At 47.0% G+C, this 14,621-nt stretch overlaps 1 protein-coding gene across 1 annotated transcript in view; it reads right to left on the bottom strand.

Moving 5' to 3' along the window:
• Nucleotides 1-14,621, bottom strand: part of LOC126191564 (neuronal acetylcholine receptor subunit alpha-10-like) — a 253,654-nt gene that overhangs the window by 31,035 nt on the left and 207,998 nt on the right. The window contains exon 7 of the mRNA XM_049932480.1: nt 6,378-6,533. Coding sequence (XP_049788437.1) covers nt 6,378-6,533 — 156 coding nt within the window. The remainder of the gene's footprint in view (nt 1-6,377; nt 6,534-14,621) is intronic.

Raw genomic sequence — 14,621 nt, 5'->3', positions numbered from 1 at the left:
TGTAGAACCAGTTGAGACGAACAGACTGATGCGATACCCTTGTGGTCTATCAAGTCGGGAAACTACCTCAATTTGGCCTACAAAAACTACGTGAACTACAGCGCACGCGCGTCCGAGTAAGTTTCTCAACATTCTCGCGCTCTCTTCGCACACATCATTAGTTCTAGAGAAAAGAATGAATAGGACCTTTTTGTAGGAAATTAAACATAGTTTAATTTTTTACTGCGACCTGTTTTAGCTGGAGGCTGTGGTTTTCAAGTTATTCAAGAAAAGTGATATTAAATGTGTTGTATCTCGGAAACCATTCGGAATATGGCATATGTCCATATGAAGTTTTTTGCTCAGAATCACTAAAACTATCACCCCTCAAAGCATGTACCTTTCCTCCTGACTCACCCTTTATATATATATACTCCTGGAAATGGAAAAAAGAACACATTGACACCGGTGTGTCAGACCCACCATACTTGCTCCGGACACTGCGAGAGGGCTGTACAAGCAATGATCACACACACGGCACAGCGGACACACCAGGAACCGCGGTGTTGGCCGTCGAATGGCGCTAGCTGCGCAGCATTTGTGCACCGCCGCCGTCAGTGTCAGCCAGTTTGCCGTGGCGTACGGAGCTCCATCGCAGTCTTTAATACTGGTAGCATGCCGCGACAGCGTGGACGTGAACCGTATGTGCAGTTGACGGACTTTGAGCGAGGGCGTATAGTGGGCATGCGGGAGGCCGGGTGGACGTACCGCCGAATTGCTCAACACGTGGGGCGTGAGGTCTCCACAGTACATCGATGTTGTCGCCAGTGGTCGGCGGAAGGTGCACGTGCCCGTCGACCTGGGACCGGACCGCAGCGACGCACGGATGCACGCCAAGACCGTAGGATCCTACGCAGTGCCGTAGGGGACCGCACCGCCACTTCCCAGCAAATTAGGGACACTGTTGCTCCTGGGGTATCGGCGAGGACCACTCGCAACCGTCTCCATGAAGCTGGGCTACGGTCCCGCACACCGTTAGGCCGTCTTCCGCTCACGCCCCAACATCGTGCAGCCCGCCTCCAGTGGTGTCGCGACAGGCGTGAATGGAGGGACGAATGGAGACGTATCGTCTTCAGCGATGAGAGTCGCTTCTGCCTTGGTGCCAATGATGGTCGTATGCGTGTTTGGCGCCGTGCAGGTGAGCGCCACAATCAGGACTGCATACGACCGAGGCACACAGGGCCAACACCCGGCATCATGGTGTGGGGAGCGATCTCCTACACTGGCCGTACACCACTGGTGATCGTCGAGGGGACACCGAATAGTGCACGGTACATCCAAACCGTCATCGAACCCATCGTTCTACCATTCCTAGACCGGCAAGAGAACTTGCTGTTCCAACAGGACAATGCACGTCCGCATGTATCCCGTGCCACCCAACGTGCTCTAGAAGGTGTAAGTCAACTACCCTGGCCAGCAAGATTTCCGGATCTGTCCCCCATTGAGCATGTTTGGGACTGGATGAAGCGTCGTCTCACGCGGTCTGCACGTCCAGCACGAACGCTGGTCCAACTGAGGCGCCAGGTGGAAATGGCATGGCAAGCCGTTCCACAGGACTACATCCAGCATCTCTACGATCGTCTCCATGGGAGAATAGCAGCCTGCATTGCTGCGAAAGGTGGATATACACTGTACTAGTGCCGACATTGTGCATGCTCTGTTGCCTGTGTCTATGTGCCTGTGGTTCTGTCAGTGTGTTCATGTGATGTATCTGACCCCAGGAATGTGTCAATAAAGTTTCCCCTTCCTGGGAAGGGGAAACTTTATATATATGCCGGGATGTTATAATTCAATATTCCCTGTTTAACACGTTGTAACACGGAAATTAATTACAGTATGAGGAGCAAACTTGGTAGCATTAATGTCAAGGACAGGGGGAAGAGAAATAATGCAGAATGTATTTAATTGGAACATTTTTAATGTCCTGCTACGGTAAATCATACCATTACATACCGGTACCATTACTGGTTCAGAAGGGGCTTAATATGGCGTCCATCAGTGTTCAGAAGAGTCTGAAAGCGCAGGATTGCATTCTGCACGGTAGGACGAAGCATGTCTGTGGGTATGCTGACAACCTCTCTTGATATGCTGCTCTTCAGATCAGCCGATCAACAAGTTCCCCTGGTAAACCCTGTCCTTTAGGTAGCCGCACAGCCACAAACCACAGGGAGCGATATCAGGTTATCGTGCCAACGAAACCATTGGAAACGACCGGCTGATAATTCGATCGTTTCCAAATGTGTTTCGGAGAAGCAGGTGAACTTCACGAACGATGTGCGGTGGGACCCCATCTTGCGTGAAAACTGTTTAATTCAATGCGACTCTCTCCTGTACGGTGGGTATGACATGCTAGAGAAGCGTATCGCAATAACGCTGGCCAGTCACGCTGCATGTCTTCAAAATGGTTCAAATGGCTCTGAGCGCTATGGGACTCAACTGCTGAGGTCATTAGTCCCCTAGAACTTAGAACTAGTGAAACCTAACTAACCTAAGGACATCCCACACATCCATGCCCGAGGCAGGATTCGAACCTGCGACCGTAGCGGTCTCGCGGTTCCAGACCGCAGCGCCCAGAACCGCACGGCCACTTCGGCCGGCTCACTGCATGTCCTTGGTCCCTAAGTGACAAACCTGCTCAAACCTCAAAAAAGAATGGGCCAATGACCTACATCTACATCTACATGATTACTCCGCAATTCACATTCAAGTGCTTGGCAGAAGGTTCACCGAACCACAATCATACCATCTCTCTACCATTCCACTCCCGAACAGCGCGCGGGAAAAACACCTACACCTCTCCGTTCGAGCTCTGATTTCTCTTATTTTTCTTTGATTATCATTCCTACCTATGTAAGTTGGGCTCAACAAAATATTTTCGCATTTGGAAGAGAACGTTGGTGACTGAAATTTTGTAAAGAGATCTCGTCGCGACGAAAAACGTCTTTGCTTTAATGACTTCCATCCCAACTCGCGTATCATATCTGCCACACTCTGTCCCCTATTACGTGATAATACAAAACGAGCTGCCCTTTTTTGCACCCTTTCGATGTCCTCCATCAATCTCACCTGGTAAGGATCCCACACCGAGCAGCAATATTCTAACAGAGGACGAACGAGTGTAGTGTAAGCTGCCTCTTTAGTGGACTTGTTGCATCTTCTAAGTGTCATGCCAATGAAACGCAACCTTTGGCTCGCCTTCCCCACAATATTATCTATGTGGTCTTTCCAACTGAAGTTGTTCGAAATTTTAAAACCCAGGTACTTAGTTGAATTGACAGCCTTGAGAATTGTACTATTTACCGACTAATCGAATTCGAACGGATTTCTTTTGGAACTCGTGTGGATCACCACACACTTTTCGTTATTTAGCGTCAACTGCCAACTGCCACACCATACAGCAATCTTTTCTAAATCGCTTTGCAACTGGTACTGGCCTTCGGATGACCTTACTAGACGGTAAATTACAGCATCATCTGCGAACAACCTAAGAGAACTGCTGAGATTGCCACCCTGGTCATTTATATAGATCAGGAACAGCAAAGGTCCCAGGACGCTTCCCTGGGGAACACCTGATATCATTCAGTTTTACACGATGATTTGCCGTCTATTACTACGAACTGCGACCCTCCTGACAGGATATCACGAATCCAGTCGCACAACTGAGATGATACCCCATAGGCCTGCAGCTTGATCAGAAGTCACCTGTGAGGAACGGTGTCAAATGCTTTCCGGAAATCTAGAAATACGGAATCAACTTGAGATCCCCTGTCGATAGCGGCCATTACTTCTTGCGAATAAAGAGCTAGCTGCGTTGCACAAGAACGATGTTTTCTGAAATCATGCTGATTGCGTATCAATAGATCGTTCCCTTCGAGGTGATTCATAATGTTTGAATATAGTATATGCGCCAAAACCCTACTGCAAACCGGCGTCAATGATATAGGTCTGTAGTTCGATGGATTACTCCTACTACCCTTCTTAAACACTGGTGCGACCTGCGCAATTTTCCAATCTGTAGGTACAGATCTATCTATGAGCGAGCGGTTGTATATGATTGTTAAGTAGGGAGCTATTGCATCAGCGTAATCAGAAAGGAACCTAATCGGTATACAATCTGGACCAGAAGACTTGGCCGTATCAAGCGATTTGAGTTGCTTCGCAACCCCTAAGGTATCTACTTCTAAGAAACTCATACTAGCAGCTGTGCGTGTTTCAAATTCTGGAATATTCCATTCGTCTTTCCTGGTGAAGGAATTTCGGAAAACTGCTTTAGCGGCACAGTCGTCGGTAACAGTACCATCGGCACTGCGCAGTGAAGGTATTGACTGCGTCTTGCCGCTTGTGTACTTTACATACGATGAACTTAACCGTCAAGCCACACCACACGGGAAACTACATGCACAGTGACTGAATTTGCAGATCCCCACACTCGTCAATTCTGAGTGTTCACCTCACGCATCAGAGAAAAATGAGCTTCGTCTGTCCATAGGACGGCTCAGGGCCAGGCCTCGTCAACTTCAGTCCTTGCGAGAAGTGGAGAGCGAAGTCAACACGCCGTTGGGCGTCCCGTGGTGCAAGCCTTTCAGCTGGCGATATTCGCGAAGTGCAGCTGCAGCATTACTGTTGATTTGATAATAGAGCTTCAACAGTAATGCCCTGCTCCTTTTGTCCAAGCTCATGTTGACAGGTCAACAAGTGCACTGTGAATGGTCAGGGTGTGAGACTATGAATCACTATGACTGATCACGGCACTTGGTGGCCATAGATGGAACTGGACGGTGGCGCTGTGATGCACGGAAATTATGCACCCCATAATCTAGACATTAATGCTACCAAGTTTGGTACTCGTTTGGTAATAAGTTTCCGTGTTATAACGTGTAAATAGGGAAGTTTAATTATAATCACCCCGTATATACGCTACTGGCCATTAAAATTGCTACACCACGAAGATGACGTGCTACAGGGGCGAAATTTAACCGACAGTAAGAAGATGCTATGATGTGCAAATGATTAGCTTTTCAGAGCATTCACACAAGGTCGGTGCCGGTGGCGACACCTACAACGTGCTGACATGAGGAAAGTTTCCAACCGATTTCCCATACACAAACAGAGTTGACCGGCGTTGTCTGGTGAAACGTTGTCGTAATGCCTCCTGTAAGGAGGAGAAATGCGTACCATCACGATTCCGACTTTGATAAAGGTCGGATTGTAGCCGACATTGCTGCTCGCGTTGGTCGAGATCCAATGACTATTAGCAGAATATGGAATCGGTGGGTTCACGAGGGTAATGCGGAACGCCGTGCTGGATCCCAACGGCCTCGTATCGCTAGCATCTTATCCGCATGGCTGTAACGGATCGTGCAGCCACGTCTCGATCCCTGAGTAAACAGATGGGGACGTTTGCAAGACGACAACCATCTGCACGAACAGTTCGACGACGTTTGCAGCCGCATGGACTATCAGCTCGGAGACCCTGGTTGCGGTTACCCTTGACGCTGCATCACAGACAGGAAGCCTGCGATGGTGTACTCAACGACGAACCTGGGTGCACGAATGGCAAAACGTCACTTTTTCCACGTTCTGTTTACAGCATCATGATGGTCGCATCCTTGTTTGGCGACATCGCGGTGAACGCTGATTGGAAGCGTGTATTCGTCATCGCCGTACTGGCGTATCACCTTGTGTGCTGGTATGGGGTGCCATTGGTTACACGTCTCGGTCACCTCTTGTTCGCATTCACGGCACTTTGAACAGTGAACGTTACATTTCACATGTGTTACGACCCGTGGCTCTGCCCTTCATTCGATCCCTGGGAAACCCTACATTTCAACAGGGTAACGCACGACCGCATGTTGCAGGTCCTGTGCAGGCTTTTCTGGATACGGAAAATGTTCGACTGCTGCCCTGGCCAGCACATTCTCCAAATCTCTCACCAACTGAAAACGTCTGGTCAATGGTGGACGAGCACCTAGCTCGTCACAATACGCCAGTCGCTACTCTTGATGAACTGTGGTATCGTGTTGAAGCTGAATGGGCAGCTGTACCTATACACGCCATCCAAGCTCTGTTTGACTCAATGCCCAGGCGTATCAAGGCTGTTATTACGGCCAGAAGTGGTTGTTCTGGGTACTGATTTCTCATGATCTTTGCACCCAAAATGCGTGAAAGGTAATCACATTTCAGTTCTAGTATAATATATTTCTCCAACGAATACCCATTTATCATCTGCATTTCTTCTTGGTGTAGCAATTTTAATGGCCAGTAGTGAATAAAGCGTGTGGATCTGTGGGTCGGGGGACGTTTTGATGTCAGCAATTGCGAAGCACTGAAACACTCACCGATAGGCGGCACAGAGATGCCGGCTGGACCGTAGATGGCGCTGGCGATGACTTGCAGGATGAACAGGTGTGCCAACACTCCGGCGGCCGCCAGCAAGGGACGCTGCGGCGTGGATGGCGGCAGCAAGTATGGCAGCAGTGTCAGCAGTGCCAGACCTACAGAACAGCACACTCACCACCTACTGCGCCAAGACTAAGGAAGCACAGCATAGTAAATGAAATGGTACGTAAGCCAGGTCTCCGCATGCACATGAAGCTGGTACTGTTCGCCTGATATCACACGTCTTACACGAGGAAGCTGTGACGGCAATCATACAACTCGATGATACCTCCACAGCAGAATTTGATGTACTGGTAACTGCAGTGATGAAGAGAGATAATGATAGTGCTTAAACAATTAGGCCAGGAAATGTGTAGCTTTGTTTTGAAAACTGAATCAATCTTAAGAATGCATTAGCAACAGGCTAACTGATATGTTTACACCTGAAAAAAATAGGACGATGGAGATAACAACAGCGTAGAAGGGTAACTCGTAGACAATCCGATATTTGATTTCAGTACCACGGTGTTTTCCTAGGCATTGTCCTACCTGAGGCAGCTTACTCTGAGCTCCTCCGATTTTTAAACTTACTTAACCAATTATTTTTAGGGGATTTACAGTTTAGCCTGGGTTCTGAGTAATGATGAAACTTGGCACTGCTGCTCAAAAAAAAACATTTTTAACCAGTTGTATATTTGAAAACGAGTCCGGAATTACATTCAAAGGGAGCAGGGAATGAAAGAATAAGCCTTATGAAACTTAAGTATTTACTGTGAAATAAAAACAAAAAAGAATGAAAATAAAGGAAGTCTGCTCGAAAGTGTACCTCTATACACGTCTGCAAAATCAAAATCTGCTTCTGGGTAATGTTCAGTACCATTTGTTCCACTCCATGTATTATGAAGCACTTCGATTCTCCTTGGCCATCCAGATGATGGTCGAAACATTGCTGCTGATGCCTGTTCGAAACTGGCCCTCCTGAAGTCATCTTGTGTGTGAGGTGGGTTCCTGCGATGGTACGACGACGTACTATAAGTCTTGACTGGTATTAGTCGTGCTAGATTGGGTTCATGTCATCATATACTGCAGATCACTGGATTTGGTTGAATATTGCCTTCTGGAGGAATATGTTCACCAGGTGGGCGCAATGTGTGCATACATTTTCGTCTTGAACGACTACTCATAGTTGGTGTATTGACTGTAGGGATGGACAATAGCAGTCTGGAAGCGCGCGACCGCTACGGCCGCAGGTTCGAATCCTGCCTCAGGCATGGATGTGTGTGATGTCCTTAGGATAGTTAGGTTTAAGTAGTTCTAAGTTCTAGGGGACTGTTGACCTCAGAAGTTAATTCCCATAGTGCTCAGAGCCATTTGAACCATTTGATGGACAATAGTTTGGAAGATCCTCTTACAGTATTGCACAGCCGTCTATAGTGAGAGGCGTCTGACATAAGTCCTTGGTAGTTGCCCAAAACATGATTGATATTTCTCCCTTCTGAACTCATAGGATTGTATGTCTGAGCTGTGCACTGGCATCTGACGTAAATACCTGATACTAGCCCAAACCATGGTTGAGATTCCTCCCTTCTGAAAGCATAGAACTACGTGTCTGAGTTGCTTGTTTCCACCCTAGATAAATATTTTATACTAGCCCAAAATATTGTTAGTTTCCCCCATTCTCAACCAAAAGGATTGCATGATTGTGCTGTGCCTTGACGTCCGACATAGATACCTGACACTAGCCCAAAAGATAGTTGAGATTCCTTACTTCTGAACCCATAGAATTGCGTGTCTGAGCTACGCATTTTCGTCTGACATAAGTACTTGATACTAGCCCAAAACATGATTGAGATTTCTCCCTTCTGAACCCAAAGGATTGTGTGTCTGGGCTGTGCATTGGTACCTCTTTGCCTGTTAATCGGACCTCAGATAAATCTCACATTGATTGGTGTTGTTGTGGCATCAGCTGCCGGCAGGCTAACATGAACAGCCATGGTGTATGTGGGCCAGCAATCCCGTAGTCCTGCAGCTGGGCATTGCGATAAGCTACCATAGTGCTCTGTAGTATGGCTTTCTAACACTACCAGTGGATCAGACTGCTACACGCTGCGCCAACAAGCAGCAGCTCCACTGCCGACGACACGAAAGGAACCAAGCTCCTCTTACAATACTATAACACCCTCGGCCACAGCGAATGTTTATGCTTCCAGCTCAGCTACACCAGTATTCCATGAAGTCTGTGCATACAAGTCTCCTCTCCAGTCGTTGGTTGGATGTGCAGCCGAGCAGCTACATCCTCATCGAGTAGCATCAACTATGCGAAACCGCTGCTCTACAAGCCGTCAGCGAGCTCTGATGGTTCCGAGTCTCGAATTGGATCCGCCGAGGCGACGCCGCCCAGTTGGTGCCATCGCCTGACACCCCAGCTACTCCCTGAGGCTCCTCAGTTGAACTCTAATACGTTCGATCCAGCCGCCGTTATGCTACCACAGTATTCCACTGTCTCAGATTTCTCATTTGCTGCTCGCCTGCTGCGATCGACTCCTAGGCTGCATCCATTGATGTCCTGTGTGGAAGCATCGAGTAGTAAAGAATGTTGGCGTTGCGCAGGAATTCTTGACTCTGCGGCCGCCGCTGGAAATCCCATCCCCCAGCTTCCAACGAATGCCACTTTGGAGTCTGAAGTCGCCATCCCGCAACTCTGTCGGTCTGTGCAGTGCGACAGTTTCGAGAACCCGACGCCATTGATCCAGTTTCTGTTCCAGGTACTCCCTTGCCCACTCTCTTTGCACACAATGGTACTGGATGATTTGGATTATTGTTCATTAGGGAAGACTGGAATGCAGATTGATCATGTGGAGACCATTCTGTACTGTGTGTGTCAACATAACACTCCCAATCGCCTCCAACAGTTCAGTTCTCAGTTGTGTTGGTCATTCTCGGATTACCTGTAGACCATAACTTGCAAAGATCAATCATCATCTTGTGCCGTTGACTGCAGCCAACCATTGCAGGGAAGACGTACAGTTTTCGGCTTGTGAAAATGAATTAGCGTCAAATGGCGCACATGTGATGTAAGCCACTGTTGGGCAGCTTACCACGATGACGAGTGTTCTTGGTATAAAGAGATAACGTGGGAACAGTTATCTGCGTCACATTGCGACCGTAAGCCAGATTGTCGTGTTCACGACTGGAGACACAGGGCGCTCTCCTGAAGTGCAGTGGCAATGCAGATTTATTTTTACCTTTGTTACACAGGTGCCTTGAGCGGCTTTTGAGGTCACAAGAGTCTTGACGAAGGGAGCCGTAACCGGTAAATAAAGAAATATTATTGCGATCTCTACTGTTGCTTTTACCTTTTCATGAGTGAGTTTTTGAGTATCTGAATAGGTAACATAAATTGCCGTATCTTTTGATTGAAATGATTCAGAAGCTTCAAATGGTTCTACCTCGAACACACCATGGATCTTAATGTTGTTGTTGTGGTCTTCAGTCCTGAGACTGGTTTGATGCAGCTCTCCATGCTACTCTATCCTGTGCAAGCTTCTTCATATCCCAGTACCTACTGCAACCTACATACTCCTGAATCTGCTTAGTGTATTCATCTCTTGGTCTCCCTCTACGATTTTTACCCTCCACGCTGCCCTCCAATACTAAATTGGTGATCCCTTGATGCCTCAGAACATGTCCTACCAACCGATCCCTTCTTCTGGTCAAGTTGTGCCACAAACTTCTCTTCTCCCCAATCCTATTCTATACTTCCTCGTTAGTTATGTGATCTACCCATCTAATCTTCAGCATTCTTCTGTAGCACCACATTTCGAAAGCTTCTATTCTCTTCTTGTCCAAACTATTTACCGTCCATGTTTCACTTCCATACATGGCTACACTCCATACAAATACTTTCAGAAATGACTTCCTGACACTTAAATCTATACTCGATGTTAACAAATTTCTCTTCTTCAGAAACGCTTTCCTTGCCATTGCCAGTCTACATTTTATATCCTCTCTACTTCGACCATCATCAGTTATTTTGCTCCCCAAATAGCAAAACTCCTTTACTACTTTAAGTGTCTCATTTCCTAATCTAATACCCTCAACATCACCCGACTTAATTCGACTACATTCCATTATTCTCGTTTTGTTTTTGTTGATGTTCATCTTATATCCTCCCTTCAAGACACCATCCATTCCGTTCAACTGCTCTACCAAGTCCTTTGCTGTCTCTGACAGAATTACAATGTCATCGGTGAACCTCAAAGTTTTTATTTCTTCTCCATGGATTTTAATACCTACCCCGAATTTTTCTTTCGTTTCCTTTACTGCTTGCTCAATATACAGATTGAATAACATCGGGGAGAGGCTACAACCCTGTCTTACTCCCTTCCCAACCACTGCTTCCCTTTCATGTCCCTCGACTCTTACAACTGCCATCTGGTTTCTGTACAAATTGTAAATAGCCTTTCGCTCCCTGTATTTTACCCCTGCCACCTTTAGAATTTGAAAGAGAGTATTCCAGTCAACATTGTCAAAAGCCTTCTCTAAGTCTAATGGATCTTAATATGTGACAGAAATTGAGCTCGGTGCGTCTACCAGTTCCTGAGAAAAAGGGTTCTTAATAGTCGGACGGACATACAGACAACAAAGCGACGCCATAAGGGTTCCGTTTTTTGCAGATTGAGGCACAGTACCGTAAAAACATCACTTTTACCATTCATCATGGTGATGCTTTTGTGGTGAAATGCCTGTGACTCAGCGCATTTGAACGCGAAGAAGCTTATTAACGAATTAGTACCAGAGATGGAAGAAGCGTTTACTGAGAGAAAAAAAAAACGATTTAAGACCAGGAATTAAAATCCAGGCCACTGAATCAGGCACATACCTACTGGACCATGAAGCAGCAACACTGCACAGCTTCGTATAATAATAGCATGAGCCTATGCAAGAGGGCTCGACACCTGTTGGGTTTGGGGGTTGGGTTGTTTCTGGGAGGAGACCAAACAGCAAGGTCATCGGTCTCATCGGATTAGGGAAGGAACGATGCCTGCATTTGCCTGGAGCGATTTAGGGAAATCACGGAAAACCTAAATCAGGATGGCCAGACGCGGGACTGAACCGTCGTCCTCCCCAATGCGAGTTGCGAGTCCAGTGTTCTAACCACTGCGCCACCGCGCTCGGTCGACACCTGTAGAGAGGATCCAATGCAGCAGCGTGCTGGCACACCACTGTGCCATCCCACCAGCTGGGCGGCACTGCATCCTACTGGTCAGAGCCTGGCTAGTTACTGAAATCAGGGACACTTCTCTACACGGCTTTACTAACCCCTCCAGTAGACATCGAGATGGATGCGGCGGAGCTGGCAGACGTACTGCTGCAGAATAGTGCAGTGCCACTGGGCCAAATGTTTACCTACTGGTAGCGATGGGCGTGGTCGGGACGTTCCAGTTCTGATTTCAACAGCTGCTTACCAAGCCTTAGCCTCATGCAGCGTCGTCCTGATCGTGTCTTGTGTTTACCTTGCATGGGGGCTTAATTAAATATTTTTTGCAAATAATTTTTACTGTCTGTGCGGTTACGCAGTCTCGTAAACGGTTGGCCCTGACTGGTTTTAGTACGCAATCTGACTGCTTAGAATAACAACAAAGAATGAAAGAAAATTTCCGTTGACACAATTAATTAATTAAGTCCCCGGCAACTATAAAACCTACGAAACAACAAACACAAGTGTAGCTGTTCTGTGTGTGAAGTGTGACTCAACGTACATATCTGGCACGGTTCTTCTTCAATCAGACAAGAAATTTTAAGTACCACTTATATTGAAGTAATTAAAAAAATGGAAATACTATAATTACGCAAGAAAACCAGAATTAAACTCTAACACAAGAACACAAGCCAGATGCCTTGTTGACTGAACCTGTAATGACACATTATTTAAAACATTGAAATAATAAAAGGAAGAGTGAATTTTTTACCTCATTTATATTGACGAAAACCACTCTGATCGTTACAATGTCTCCATTTCGAACAACATCTGCTATCTAGCCCATAAAAACTGCATAAAACATGGAACAAGCACTCCTTACTACAACATCTCAACAACTACTCTCCACTCCACTTCACGACAAGCACTCTCCACTACATCTCAGCAAGCACTGCCCACCACGACTTCTCAATAATCACTGCCAGTGGAGGCGGCGGAACAAAACTCTCTGGCGCGATCTCTGGCGCTGTGCCTCAGTGTAGCCACCTTTCAACCTTCGTGCTCGTCCTCTACGCCACTGTAGATTAATTCACTGGTTGAGATTCGTTACCTGTTCTAGTGTTCAGCTCTCCATGTTGTACTCCAGACACTGTAAGCTAGCATGGTTACGCTCCTGCCGGCAGTGACGATTCTATGGTGTTGTCACACCCGGGGCGATACTAAAGCGGCATGTGTGACATTTTCATCAGCAGCAACACTGCACATGTAAATACTGACTGCCCAGAAAGGCAGGTCATCGAACTGGTAAGTCACCAGTCCGGCATGTTCCACAGAGAAGCATCCACCATGAAGCCTCTCCACTCCATCGTCATTTTGACACAGGGTCCAATAGCCGCCTGATGAGCCAGGGGTCGAACTGAGGCCCTCGTAGCCTCCGAGCCACTGGGGCGCCTGCCTGTGTCATCCAGCTGTCTCGTACTCGACGAGTCAAGTCAGACTGTCACATCAGCCCTAACGTAGCTAGGCCATTAGTGCAACACCACGACTAAACGAGCAACGAAATTTAATGTTTATTGATACGAGGACAAATCAGAAAATCTTTGACCCTACTCTTTCAGCCAAATTACTGCCGTAAACGCGAAGTCAACATATCCATTCCCAGCGTTGGACCTTTCTTGATTCGTGCAAATTCACGCCACACCTGGGAACTCTGATCATGGCAGTTGCCAGTGCCCTACTATAGCACTTTGATGCTGGGCCCTTGGGTCAAGGCCCACCTTCCAACCCCCCATACGCCGACCTGATTCTGTAACACGAAATATTGGCGTAACAATAGGATTGTACTGCCTTCAAACGGCCACTGACTCACCCCAACCCATCCTACAACAGAGCACACCCACAACCGCTACAAAACAGTAACAACTAGTTCAGCACCACGACTAAATGAGTAACAAAAGTTAATGTTTATTGATACGAGGGCAAATCAGAAAATCTTTCCCCCTACTCTTTTAGCCAAATTTCGGCTGTAAATGCGAAGTCAACTTATTTATTACCAGCGTTGGACATTTCTTGGTTCGTGCCGACCTTATCTCCCAGTCGCTCCGCCGCACAGCTCTGCTGTCAGTTGTTATACAGGGTGTTACAAAAAGGTACGGCCAAACTTTCAAGAAACATTCCTCACACACAAATAAAGAAAATATGTTATGTGGACATGTGTCCGGAAACGCTTACTTTCCATGTTAGAGCTCATTTTATTACTTCTCTTCAAATCACATTAATCATGGAATGGAACCACATAGCAACAGAACGTACCAGCGTGACTTCAAACACTTTGTTACAGGAAATGTTCAAAATGTCCTCCGTTAGCGAGGATACATTGCATCCACCCTCCGTCGCATGGAATCCCTGATGCGCTGATGCACCCCTGGAGAATGGCGTATTGTATCACAGCCGTCCACAATATGAGCACGAAGACACTCTACATTTGGTACCGGGGCTGCGTAGACAAGAGCTTTCAAATGCCCCCATAAATGAAAGTCAAGAGGGTTGAGGTCAGGAGAGCGTGGAGGCTATGGAATTGGTCCGCCTCTACCAATCCATCGGTCACCGAATCTGTTGCTGAGAAGGGTACGAACACTTCGACTGAAATGTGCAGGAGCTCCATCGTGCATGAACCACATGTTGTGTCATACTTGTAAAGGCACATGTTCTAGCAGCACTGGTAGAGTATCCCGTATGAATCATGATAACGTGCTCCATTGAGCGTAGGTGGAAGAACATGGGGCTCAATCAAGACATCACCAACAATGCTTGCCCAAACGTTCACAGAAAATCTGTGTTGATGACGTAATTGCACAATTGCGTGCGGATTCTCGTCAGCCCATACATGTTGATTGTGAAAATTTACAATTTGATCACGGTGGAATGAAGCCTCATCCGTAAAGAGAACATTTGCACTGAAATGAGGATTGACACATTGTTGGATGAACCATTCACAGAAGTG

Source organism: Schistocerca cancellata, chromosome 6, assembly GCF_023864275.1.
Source record: "Schistocerca cancellata isolate TAMUIC-IGC-003103 chromosome 6, iqSchCanc2.1, whole genome shotgun sequence".
Classification (NCBI taxonomy): Eukaryota; Metazoa; Arthropoda; class Insecta; order Orthoptera; family Acrididae; genus Schistocerca; species Schistocerca cancellata.
This window is presented reverse-complemented; position numbering and strand designations above follow the sequence as displayed.